This window comes from Acomys minous (genome assembly GCF_964271855.1).
Source record: "Acomys minous genome assembly, chromosome: 1".
Lineage (NCBI taxonomy): Eukaryota > Metazoa > Chordata > Mammalia > Rodentia > Muridae > Acomys > Acomys minous.
Genome location: NC_140483.1, coordinates 97,650,113 through 97,663,183, shown reverse-complemented (window position 1 = coordinate 97,663,183; position 13,071 = coordinate 97,650,113). Strand labels below are relative to the sequence as shown.

Below are 13,071 nucleotides of genomic sequence, written 5' to 3'. Positions count from 1 at the left end.
GGCGCATCCTAGAGATACTAATCACAATATAAAGGCAACAGTATCTAGGGACTCGTGCCTGTGCCTCCTCCTGTGAGAGAACTGTCCTGAAGAAGTCCTGGCAAATTCAGGTTCAGAGTAGCTGCATTTCTATAAAGTACAAGGGCAAAAATCACATGTTTAAAAAAAAATGATGTAAAAACAATGACCAAGAAAATGAAAAAAAAAAGTGACAATGTCAAAGATGAGAAAAAACAGCAGCATTAAATGACCCTTGAGCAAAAACTGCTAGGCAGAAGACCAGAGACCACTGTTAATGGGTTCATACCATAATGGTGAAGGCAAAGTCTTGCTGAGGAATGGACAGAAATTTAGAAAACAGGCAGTTTTGGAGACAGGAAAGGATAGAAAAATAGTATAGAGAGGGAAATATGAAGAATCAGAAGCATTTAATCAATGAAAAGACAGTGGAGAAAATTTTAGGTAATGTATAGGGAATCCATAGAGTATTGAGGGGAATCACAGTAATATCAGATATTTGATTATTTTAAGTTATAAAACAGTAATTTCATATGGTTCATATGACATAAAAATTTGATTTCAAGGAAGAATGAGATATGGTTAGCTGCTAAAGAGGTAGGAAGAGGAATAGAGTTTCTTAAGAGTGAAAAGGATAACAAAGAATACTAGAGGTGAATGAAGAAAAATGTTAAAGTACATTATTATTGTATGTGTGCATTTGGGCATCCATATAGAGACCAGAGGACAACTTTCAAGTATTAGCCTTCTACTGTGAAATCTGGGGTTGAAATCCAGGTCATTTACCCACAGAGCTGTTGCATCAGCACATGGGGAAAGAACTGTAAGAACTCTAGATAAAGCTGGGGAGGAAAGTGTGCGGTAAATACAGCTGGCACCGCCGCCCTCTTCCACAAGAGCGCTGGCTGTGGTTTTTAAACTCAGCTGCAGCCGCTCCACCTGAATGGGCTGCTTGAGCCTAATGTGGCAGGATGTCTTCAGGGCAGTTCCTCTCACAGAATGTGGCCAAGGCACAAGTCTGCAAAGACAGTGATGCCTTTGAGTTCTGACTTTTTTTTTTCTTAAAATGATTTTATTTTACTTTAAAAGTATGTGCACATGTGTACGTCTGTGTGGTTATGTGCACCTGAGTGCAGGAGCCCAGGGAATCTAAAAGAAGGTATCAGATCCCCAGGAGCTGGAGCTGCTGGGTACGGTGTGGGTGGAGTTCAGTTAGCCGCTGATGTGGGTACTGGCAACTCAAAGCAGTTCCTTTGCACGAATCCATGCTCTTTATCAACAAGCCGCCTCTCGGCCCTATATTCTGATGTCTTGTTTTGTCTTCCTGATAAAGGCAGTGGACACACAGATGCAGAGTCTGTCAGGAGTTTCTGACCCTCGGTCTCCTACTCCTCAGCAGGGTTTCTCATTTCCAGCCCCAGCCCCAGCTGCCTACAAAATAACCACAGTATGTCGAAGTCCAAGTAGGCTCTGTCCCCTGCCTGCAGATGGGCCTTGTATCCACCTTCCTTTCCAGTACAATCTCCACTTTCCTACACTGAGCTGGAAACCTTAAGCTTCCACTTCTGGTCTTTCTGGAACAGTCTCCTCCAGCTTTCTGGTCCTAGCAATCCTTACTTGAACCCAGCTACAACTTGGTTCTCTGAACTAGCTTGCTAGGTCCACTCAGGCTTACACATCACCAAGGCCAGCACCTAAAGAAGGCCACCCTCAAACACCACTCCTGTGTCTCTCCATAGTCAAAACCTTTCAGCCTTCAATCTGGAATTCCCTAACCGATTCTTCCTTACACACCAAAGCAAATACTTTGCTATTTACCAAACTTCAGTCATGTTATGAGATCTTGATCACTAATGTCTCCTTAAAATATATGCATGAAAAATGGAAAAGAACAGATTAACAGAAGAGAGGGAACAGAGGCAAAGAGAATGATGAGGAAGATGCCTCTGTGGCTCTCCAGGTATGAGACAAAAGAAAAGTCCATAGTGGGGCAGATTTAAGCAATAACCAAGAGGGAAGGGAAGGACAGGGCAGGGGAGGGAAGGTATCAGATCCCCTGGAAATGGAATTACTGGGGTGAGCTGGGGGGGGGGGGTCTAACACTGTCTAGCACGTGCAAAGCCCTGGGTCTGATACCCAGGCCAGCCAAGAAGAAAGAAGAAAGGGAGGGCTGGTGAGAGACAATAAAGAGAACAAAGAAACTGCAACAAGGTTGAAAGAAACTTGCAGGAAGTTTAAGAGAAAGGTCTTAATGAGGAGAATGATTCTCAGGTTGTGTGGATAGTAACTGAAATCACCCAAAGCAAAACTATAGCTTGACAATTAGTGTGAAATTACTGAGGGTCTTTTGTATAAGAAGAAATATATATTTTAAGAACTAAGCACCAGCAGCCTGAAAAAAGAGTGTTTGCCATTGGGGCAGGGGAGGGAGTAATGGGGAAAGATCACACAGAGAGAAGGAGATGAGAAAGCTGATCCTGATACACCTGATGGATGCAGCCCGAACTGTCCCCAAATGGCACCAGTCTACCCAGAGCATGCATAAGAATACAGGTCTAAATGCCTAGAATCATACCAACTAGAAACAAATTATGTTTTGTAAATATATTAAAAATCTAGGGTCAAGAGTGACTAATACTAATCCTAATAATATTGGCGATAACTTCAACATTGAAAATATGGCAAAAGATGCTAGGGTAACGGTAGTACACTTTAATCCTAGCACTTGGGAGGCAGAGGCAGGAGATCTCCAAGTTCAAGGCCAGCCTGGTCTAGATAGAGTTCCAGGGCAGCCACGGATACAATGAAAAGCCCTGTCTCAAAACAAACAAACAACAACAACAAAAAAAAAACCCTCAAAACCAAAACATAACAACAACAACAACAACAAAAGAAAAGAAAAGAAAAGAAAAAAGACAAAAGTAGAAAAAATGTTTTCATTTTCTTAAATCTTTTTCTATCACATATTTCATTGGTTTTATAAAAAGTTATGACAGCAGCAGCCTGCGGGGAATGGCTCACAAGCATGAGTACCTAAAATCTGCATTCCAGAACCTACCCAAGGCATGACAGCGTGCACATATTACTTCAGCTTAGCATCGGAGGGAGGGGAACTGGCCTAGGCAAAGATGAGCTTCAGGCTCAGCGAAGAACCCAGCCTCAAAAGATAAATCTGATCAATCATTAGGCATCTATATATGTGCACATACATGTGTATTTACCCATATGTACATACCTACATTAACAAATTACAGACAATACACACAGAGATTTTAAAAGCAGGGTTTGTTTGTGTTTTAAATAAACGTTCATCTTTGTGTGTGTGCGCACACACACACACACCCCACATAAACATTGTACACTTCTGTATAGGTGAGAGGCCACTCCCATTCCCACACCCCATGAAGTAGGATGTAAGTGAAAATCATGTTCCATGACTTCCCTGGCTCACTTCTTTAGGTCACTCATGAAGACATTCAATCTAGATGGAGAGGTTTATGAGGAAGGATCTCAGGCCTCCTGCCAGCAAGCAGTACGTGAATGCTATGGTCTGGATCTAGACTGTTCTCCAAAGATTCTGTGCTTACAGTTTGGTCACTGCCCACGGCACAACTGTAGTCCTCTACTGCCAGCCAAGCCTTACGATGCTGCTGACCTGCCAATACCTTGAATGAACTTTCAAAGACACCCTGAGCAAGAGTCATCCAGCCGAGGCACTCACTCACTCCTGGACCACACCATTGCGGGAGACCTATAAATGTTTACTAGTCTAAGTTCCTGGGTTTGGGGATGACTTGATACACTCAAACAGATACCAACAATCATATTATATGCACTCCCTACTCTCTGCCATGCTTCATGCCACTTCCCCAGAAATATCTTTTCATTACTTAATTCTTCATCGTTTAGATTCTAAAGTCTATCTTCTAGAAAATACTTCTTTTTTTCTGCGTATGAAACCATCTTAACTCCTTCTCTAAACTCCACATTTACTTGGGCATTTGTCCATACATTTTTCTACATTACTGCTAATCTCTACAGACCTTTTCTCCCAAAGATTTATACAGCTTTCAAATTCTAGTCAACATACTGTAGTGAAGGCATGCAACAAGCTTACTGAGGAAAACTCAAATTATACACACACGCAGGCACGCGCGCGCGTGCACACACACACACGCACGCACGCACGCCCACACGCACGCGCACGTGCACACACGCACGCATGTGCACACGCGCACACATACACATACACACGCATGCACGCGCGCGCACACACTCGTACTACAACATCATGAAGTAGCAAAGATGGCCATGAAGAAGCTACTTCAGGTAAGCTTCCTTATGCTTCCTTACTTGTCAAAGCCTTGGGGTAAGTTATTTAAAATATGCCAGCTTTAGTTTCTTCAGTGGTTTGTTTTTTTTTTTAACAATATTAATCATAGAATTAAAAACAAGGTTTAAGAAAATAATGCATGAAATTTTATTCATTTTTGCATACATAGAGGGAATGTTCAACAACTGTGAGGCACTGTTTATGTTATAAAAACCCCAAATTACAAAATACATGCTGAAGTGCTAGCCCAAGTCTCTAGATGTTACCAAGCAGCAATGAATCAATGCAAATTACACCAGCTACAACAGAACCCATATCCTCTATTAAAATAGTTTTGGTATTTAGAACTTCTCCTTTTGAGCCAAATGCAGGAGTGAAGACCTGACTTTCCTCCTCCATCCTACTGAGGGTCTAACATCGAGTCTTTCATGTGAACATATAAAGGCTTGTATTCCTTGAGAGATCCCACACCAAGCCATAGGCAGACTCGCTCTTGATCTATGCAGTCCTGAGATGGCATAGAAAGAGACCAAACACTTCTGACCATCTCTGCCAAGAGGGTGGCACACAGGTAATGACTACAAAGCAATCAGTTCTGCTAGCAACGAAAACAGACCCTGTAACAACCGCCTACAGAGCAAGATCTAACGGCAGTTTCTATGGCATGCATCCCAACCAGGAAAACTTGAAGCTTCCTAATACTATGCACAGTCTACACCACATAGTTCTACAACTCGGACATTTCTAGAAAATATCATAATTTACAATCTGACCACTTGTAAACATAGAATTTGTATAACTTGCCTTTTATCTAAAGTTAAATATAATAGCTGGGCGGTGGTGGCACACACCTTTCGTCCCAGCACTTGGGAGGCAGAGGTAGGTGGATCTCCGTGAATTTGAGGCCAGCCTGGACTACAGAGCAAGTTCCAGGACAGCCAGAGCTGTTACACAGAGAAACGCTGTCTCAAAAAAAAAAAAAAAAGTTAAATATAATGCGCTCTTTTCCTTTTAAACTATCAAAGATGTATTGAAGAACTACCTCATAGAGAAGTCTAAGTCACCAATCTAGGCAAAAATAGACATACTTTCAAAGTGTGTTCTATCTCTTCTGAAATAAAGACTCAATTGAAATTTTTATTTTCTCTTTGCCAATAATACACCTTGAAAACTTGAGTCTTTGAAACACTCACTATATATTCCACTGTCTATTTGACCCTATATATTTCATAACCTGAAATAGAAACAAAGACTGGGAAATTACTTTGTTTACTCCACCCCAGTGTCAAACAAAAGTACAAATAACATTCAGGGCACGTGCAAGTTACCTTAGAGCTGCCAATCATGCTTGTTTTGAAACTCTTCGATTTTCAGAGCTGTCAATCATAAGTGTTGTGATAGAGATGCCAGAGTAGAGATAATGCAGTAAGAGACACAACCCTCATTTACACATTAATAAATAAAAGGATTTTTTTACTTATACAACTGAGGTAGATTTTAAAGAAACGCTTGCAATCCCTGAAAAGTGAAAATGTAACAATGAAATGAAAAGGTTCGGAGGCTTTGATAAAGCAGTAAGCACTGATGAACCTTGCAGAGTCTGTATTTTGGTAAAGACAGAGTGTTCCTTGCCTGGTAACTAAACAGAAGTTGAATGCCCAAGGATTAAAATGAAAGAACCAAAGCAATCTTCATGTGAGCAAAGAGACAAAGAGACAAATATAACACCTCCTGCTCTACCTCCCAACACAACCCCACTCACTACTACCTCGAAAGTCACATCTGAAATGGAATACTGTGCAAAACCCACCCTCTGCCTCCTGCATTACTAGTGAGCGAACAAGACCAGTCTCCTCCCTACTTTGCTGAGGCCTTTCTGCTTTCCCCACCCTCAGGCTTTAGTCACACTGCCACCATTTCTTTCTAGTAGTTTTTTCAATGATCTAACTCTAGCATGTTTCCTCTAGTGTTTGAATAAATACTGCGTAACTCTTCCAGAATGATGTCACTGAAACACAAGTGTGATCCATGTTAGAATATTTTAGTGGCTATTTGCCACCTTCAAAATGAAGCCGCATTCGAGCAGCATGCATACTCCTGAAAACCTGTATCCTGTCCACCTGCCACCTCTCTCATCACATCTCCTTAACCCAGGGTGACTAAAATGCCGAGGTTCCCAGGAGATGTGGGCTCTCTCAGCTGGGGACCAAGCCTCTTGTCCCCCTCACTCACTTTAGCTACAATATCCCCCCCCACCCCCCGACACAGGCAAGGGGACACTGCCCCTAATCTCCACCCCTGAGGAATGGAATTAAAAGAATGGGCATGAGTGCTTCTCAACGTTCCTCATACTATGACCCTTTAACACCGTCCCTCATGTTGTGCTGACCTTCAGCCATAAAATGATTCTCATTGCTACCTCATAACTGTAATTTTGCTAGTTATGATTCTTGTTATGAATAATACAGATAACTGTGTTTTCCAATGGTCTCACGTGACCCCTGTGAAAGGGTCATTCAACTCCCAAGGAGTTCATGTCCCACAGGTTGAGAACTACTCTAATACCTATACACTTAAAAGCTTGCTGGACTCAATGAAAAAGTATACTATGCCCTGTTTGTTTAAAAATAAATGTTTTACAAGTCTATTCCAAAGTAATGAAACTAATCAATATCATAAAGCTATTTTTTAGACTTAACAATCTTTTAAAGGAATTTTATCATCGACTTACAAGTTCACTGTAAGAATTGTCACTGCTTCAAATACAATCTAGAATCTGATAATCCCACCTGATTTTCCCTACTAGTTCTACTGAAGGCATTAAGATTTCTACCATGACAAATGCTCATGTCCCAGACACTCAGCACCTTGACTGCCTCAACAGACAATGCCCTCCTATGTGACAACCCCTGTCAAGGGCATCAGAGAACAGAGGCAAAACCCCACCCCCGCTACACTTCCCTCATCAGTTATTTGGCGGCACCAAGTATCCCCAGAAGCCAAAGAGAACACAGCTAACAGAGTTGAGAAGCTGTCACAATACATGCTGAAGCTCATGTGCTGAAGTGCACACACACGAAAGGCTGCTAGGTCCTTACTCAGTAGCTGTTCTGATTTAAGCACAACAAATTTGGTGACCAATTTCAGGTTTCAACACAATGATGTAGAAAATGTAGAGGATCTGAGAGAGCAGAAATGGACATCATGGCAGAAAAAAAGAGTCGAAAAAGAAAAAACCCTAGAGAACTGGGGGCTTACTTAGTTCCTGAGCATAATTCTATGTAACTGTGAGGTTATAAAATTATAAGTTCATATTTGTAAGTTGGACATTGGGACATAAAAAAAACATAAAAAGACTAAGTTTTAGGCCCAATGAAGTTCAAAGATGTTACATCCTATAAAAAGCACTAAAGAATTAAAAATTTAAGTATTGCATGTGTATCAACGGACTTCTGTTCCCTGCCAAATAAACTGCATCTGTAACTAGCATGAGGCATGCTGATTCTAGCAATCACTGTTAAACACAACCAATCCTGTTGCTACTGACTTCAGTAAAACTACAATCTTGATTCACCCTAAAAAGCCTGGGCCCACTATTCATTACATTACTGGCAACAACGCTATCAAAATGTGGAATACCATTCTCTTAGCCAGTTCAGAATGCTACAACAAAGCACCAGAAAAATGGCAGCCTACAAACAACAGCAACCATTTCTCACAGTTCCGAAAGCTAGAGAGTCCAGGAAGGCAGCAGCTGGGTCAGTGTCTGATGAAGGCCAAGTCCTGGACCTCTGTATCCTCAACTCATAGAAGGTTCAGGAAACTCTCAGGGGCCTCTTGCACAGAAGCTCTAATGCCACTCATGAGGGAAGCACTCTTCCCAGTAGCTCAACTTTCTAAGATATAATCAACATTTGAATCTCAGGTCACACACACCTCACTCAGAGCACAGCAACCATAGCCAGCACAGCCAGCAGCACAGCCAGCACGGCAGCATACTGCAACAGACGCCCCCGTACTCCTTAGCAGATCTGCATCTCCCTCTCACTAACACGCTGTTTTCAGTGTCCCTGGTAGAAAAGTGCTGCATAGGTGAAACCATTTCAGTTTTGGTGACGTGTGAGTACGTTTCATGATCTGGAAGGCAGCGAAGTCAGAAAGAAAACCCTCATGGACTCTGGATTAACCCAGAGCACCAGGCTGACTCTGCTCTGTCAATTACTAACTGTGTAACTGCAGCACAGTATGCCCAGAGAATCATTTTGTTCCCTTGGACAGTAGCAGCGATATTCTCTATATTTTGTTTCTTGTGAACTATTCACATTGGGACAAATCTGTTAATTTGTGTGCACATATGTGCATATAACAGAAAAAAATATTTAAAAGAAAGAAAGAAAGAAAAGAGAGTAGGAACACACTGAAAACAATACTTTGTCTAGATCTCAGGAGCTCTGGTCAAGAAAAAACAAGAGGAGACTCAGACAAAACAAACAGATATGCTATAAGGATGAGAAGCAAAAGCCAATCAACTTAAACACACTGACACAGAGCCCCGCCTTCTCTTTGAAGAAGGAGCCACTGTGGAGCTCTGCCCCACCTTCTTTCATAGCCACGCCTACACTGTACTTAGGCCTATCACTGGCCCTGTAAGGGCCACCAAAGAGAAAGAGATACTTCCAAATCTTACAATCTTTTATTCACCTTTTGTGTGTAGGTGTGGGCAGGAGAGTTTAAGAGAAGGTCTTACTCAGTGTCCCCAGGCTGGCTGGCACTTACTATGGACCCCAGACTGACCTTGACCTTCTGCCTCAGTGCTGGACTATGGGTGAGGAAAGTCACTCTTAGCTTTGTTTTTCAACCTTCAAATGTTCTTGCTCAATCAGTTCTTTAGAAAAATCAAACTCTGGAGTCTTTCAAAACATTAAAATTAGCTGGGCATGGTGACTCATGCCTGTAATCTCAGTACTTAGGAGGCTGAGGCATAGAAGGCGATGGTGAGTTCAAGGTCAACCTGAGCTACTTTAATAACCAAACCAGCCAACCAAACAAACAAACAGACAAAGAATTAACACTGAAGACAACAACGGAAAGGCTATAATGGGACTCAGTGGGTAAGAGCGGACCAACACAGGTTGACCCCCAGAAGGCAGACTCAGCAGTGCTGAGAGCAGGAGGTCCTGCTTTCTTAGCATTTTCTATTCCCCAACTACCCCTGAAACCTTTCTGCAAAAGGACTTTTTGGTTGGAAATCATGTATTTAAAATATGACTCACATATCGGTATTAAAATTTAAAAAGCTAAATCCAGGCTTGGTGGCACACATCTGTAACGCCAGAATTTGGGTGGCTGAAGCAGGAAGATCACCGAAAGATGACGGCCAACCTGGGCTACAGGTGAGATCCTGTCTTAAGATGCAAGGCAACAGCTCAAATAAAGCAAAGCAACCGCTATGGAGATTAGTAAACGCTGCTCAGCTCATGGGAATACTGAAGTAAACAGAATGGTTTTCAATTCCTACCATCTTTTCCAAGTCTGAAACACCATAAAATATATTTCCTAAAATAATGTTAAGGAAGTTAAACATAAATCTAAACTTACATTTAACCTGATTTTAGTTATCGGTCACTGTATCTTCCCATTCTTTAATTGTCCTAAATTCAAATACACACAAACACCTGAATGAAGGGGGGGGGGGCAGGATGCAAAGACCTCTCAAACCCCTAACTGTAGCAAGCTACATGATCTGTGTGGCGATACAGGGAGCACAGAGGTGAGGCGCTGCCAGGCCTGACCTCAGCCCTACCTACTCCCATAAGAGTGACACAGGTCAGGTCAGTGTTTGATTGAAAGCTCCCACCCACATGTTTTGCACACAAATAATAGCTACACTGGCCTTACACTCCTACAGTACTTTCCAAGTGGCAGACACATCTGTAGACCTATAGTAAACTGAAGGCTTTTAGGAAGAACCTACACATTTCTACACATACAAAGCAAGAGATTTAATTCTCTGTAGACAGTAGAAACCCTTGTGGTACAATAAAAGCTGAACGAAGAACATCCTAACTTAGTTTCTCTCTTTAAAACCCTGTTATGTATTTGTAAGCAGAAGAAGAAAATAATCAGACTCTTCGGGTTAAACAATGACTAAACTGAACTGCTCTTTGGGCACATTTAGATCTATCACTCTCGTCCACAGAATTGGGAAGAGAGGTTAAGCTTCGGTTTCCGCTTATCATTTTAAACAAGGTCCTCTAAAGCATTTCACATCTCTGTCAATACAGGCAGTGGGGGGGGGGGGCTTTTCTAACTGCTGTTATTTCTACTCATCTGCATTTTGTCACCTTTCCACTTGTAGAGTTAGTTCTATTTTAAACTGATTCATATGCTTATTTACTATCTATTCCCCTCACACCCCTTAGGTAGAATCTTTATTTTGCAAGGATAGAAAATGGTGATTTTCACTATTCTTGTCAACAGTGCCTGGCGCCCTGAAGTGTCCAGGAGTGTAAGTGACTAGATGAACACACCAGTGAGTGTATCAGCCTTGCACCACCCTCTTCAGGATCTTCACTCATAAACCTATTGACATTGTAAGTGCTTGAGAACTTAACTAGGTACTTCTAGGGGCAGTAACTGGATACTACCTCTGGTCTGCGTAAACAAGAGCTGAGAGATAGCTACAGCAGGTAACTACAAAACCAAGACATGTACACATTTAACTCTTAAATACAGACAGAAGAAGAAAGGAAAGAGGGAGGGAGGGAGAAAGAGAGAGAGGAAAGACATGAAAACAGCAACTGCTCTAAAAACTAGACATCTTATTTGCAAAAGCACTGTAAACTGCTCATCCCTCTCCCTCAAAAGACTTTTAAGTAGACATTTTCACTTTGAAAAACAGATTGAGGTGGAGCTACATGCAGTCATTTCTGTAGGAATGTGTATTCATGTGGTCTGTGGACAGTTTTAAATGAAATGCTATGATTTAATAAATATTGCAACAGACTTTAACATTTAACCATTTAAAGCTGCACTACAAAGACAATTCAAAACATACTATATTGACACTTAAAAATTTGCCATTTAATTTTTGGCCAGCACGGGCAATACAACGATACCATGCCTCAAAAGGGAAGAGTGGAAGGATCTCGGGTATTTGGAAGTTGCAATGTGTTTGACTGAATACGGAACTATCTACTGAGAGGTATATCAGCAGAGCTGCCTGTAAAGGTGTCTTCTTATGATGGTCATACTCTATTTGCCACAGCAGGTCAACCAGGAAGAATAACAGGCCACTACAACTAGGCTGTGTCCCTCCCTGACAGCAAGAAGATATAAATGGAGATGAGAGACCATCTTTGCGTGAAACATAACTGCATTTCCTCTGAAAAGTATAGGTACGCTGCCTACTAATTAAAAAGGCACTATTGCTTCTGCTCAGAGAGGTGTCGAGTGTTTGAGGAACAGCTTTAGAGGATATATATTCACATCTGCTCCTCCACAAGACTTCAGTAACAACAACTGTTTGCTACATCAGACTCAGGGAGGGGAAAGTATCGGCTGCAATCTGTACACACTAGTGACCCTCCCAGGCTCCAGTGTGTGGTTAAAACCCACTGGTCATACAGATGGACCTGGTTAACTTAAATGAGTCACACAGCAAACCCAAAGGCCATCAACCCAGGAAAGGGCCCAGTTGATAAGGATGGAAGGGAGGTAAGAACAACCAAAGTGCACCGTATGTGTGTATGAAATTGTCAAAGAACACAGTAAATTTTTAAAAATCACCTGTGTTCAAAATTTCTGTCAGCATATCAACCTTTATGACTACTGTGTATGTGTACACACAGACACATGTTTGGGGGACATATGCATTCCCATGTATATGGAGACCAGAAGTCAACATCTCAACACTGGGTGTCTTGTTTCTTTTCTTTTTTTGGTTTTTGGTTTTTGTTTTTTTGAGACAAGGTTTCTCTCTGTAAACCAGGCTGGCCTCAAACTCACAGAGATCTGCCTGCCTCTGCCTCCCAAGTTCTGGGATTGAAGGTGTGCAGCACCACTGCCAGGCTTGGAGGTCATTTTTAGGCACTGTCTATCTTGTATTCTTCATTGGCCTCCAGGTCCCCAGGTTGGCTAGAGTGGCTAGCCAGGGAACCCTAAGGATGCACCTGTCTCTGCCTCCCCAGCACTGGGATTATGGAGCATGGACCACACCTGGGGTCCAGGGCTGGAGCTCTGGTCCTTATGACTGCAGAACAAGCAACTTACTGACAGTCATTTCTCTACCCCTAGGAATACTCTGAAGTCACTTGGAAATGATTGTACTTACTCGCCATCCACATTTGGTCTTTTACATACACAGTGAAATTTGCCACCAAAATCTATGTAGAGATCATCCTCCACGATATGAAAGATCCGTCCAATGACCAGTTTGTCCTTGGCAGGTCCCATCTGTGTCAGTGGAGAGTGCCTCAGCATGGAGGCAAAGGATTCCACAGCCTTTGGAGACTCCTAAATAGGAAAAGAAATATTTATATATATGAAATCCATCAAACAGATGAGGGTAAGTTTAACAGAGACTTAAAGAGAAAACTTCACAAAGCCAATCTGCTGTACACTCACACTGTACAGAATTAATTCAAGACCAAAGGTGGAACTTTGTTCCAAAAGACAGTTTTACTCTTTCACTTCTTCCTCCTCTCTTTCCTTTTCACAAA

General features: G+C 42.0%; 1 protein-coding gene across 1 annotated transcript in view; it reads right to left on the bottom strand.

Annotated features, from left to right (window-relative positions):
* LOC311592744 (small ribosomal subunit protein bS1m) overlaps nt 1-13,071 on the bottom strand; it is a 101,196-nt gene that overhangs the window by 68,886 nt on the left and 19,239 nt on the right. The window contains exon 2 of the mRNA XM_084773498.1: nt 12,684-12,865. Coding sequence (XP_084629624.1) covers nt 12,684-12,865 — 182 coding nt within the window. The remainder of the gene's footprint in view (nt 1-12,683; nt 12,866-13,071) is intronic.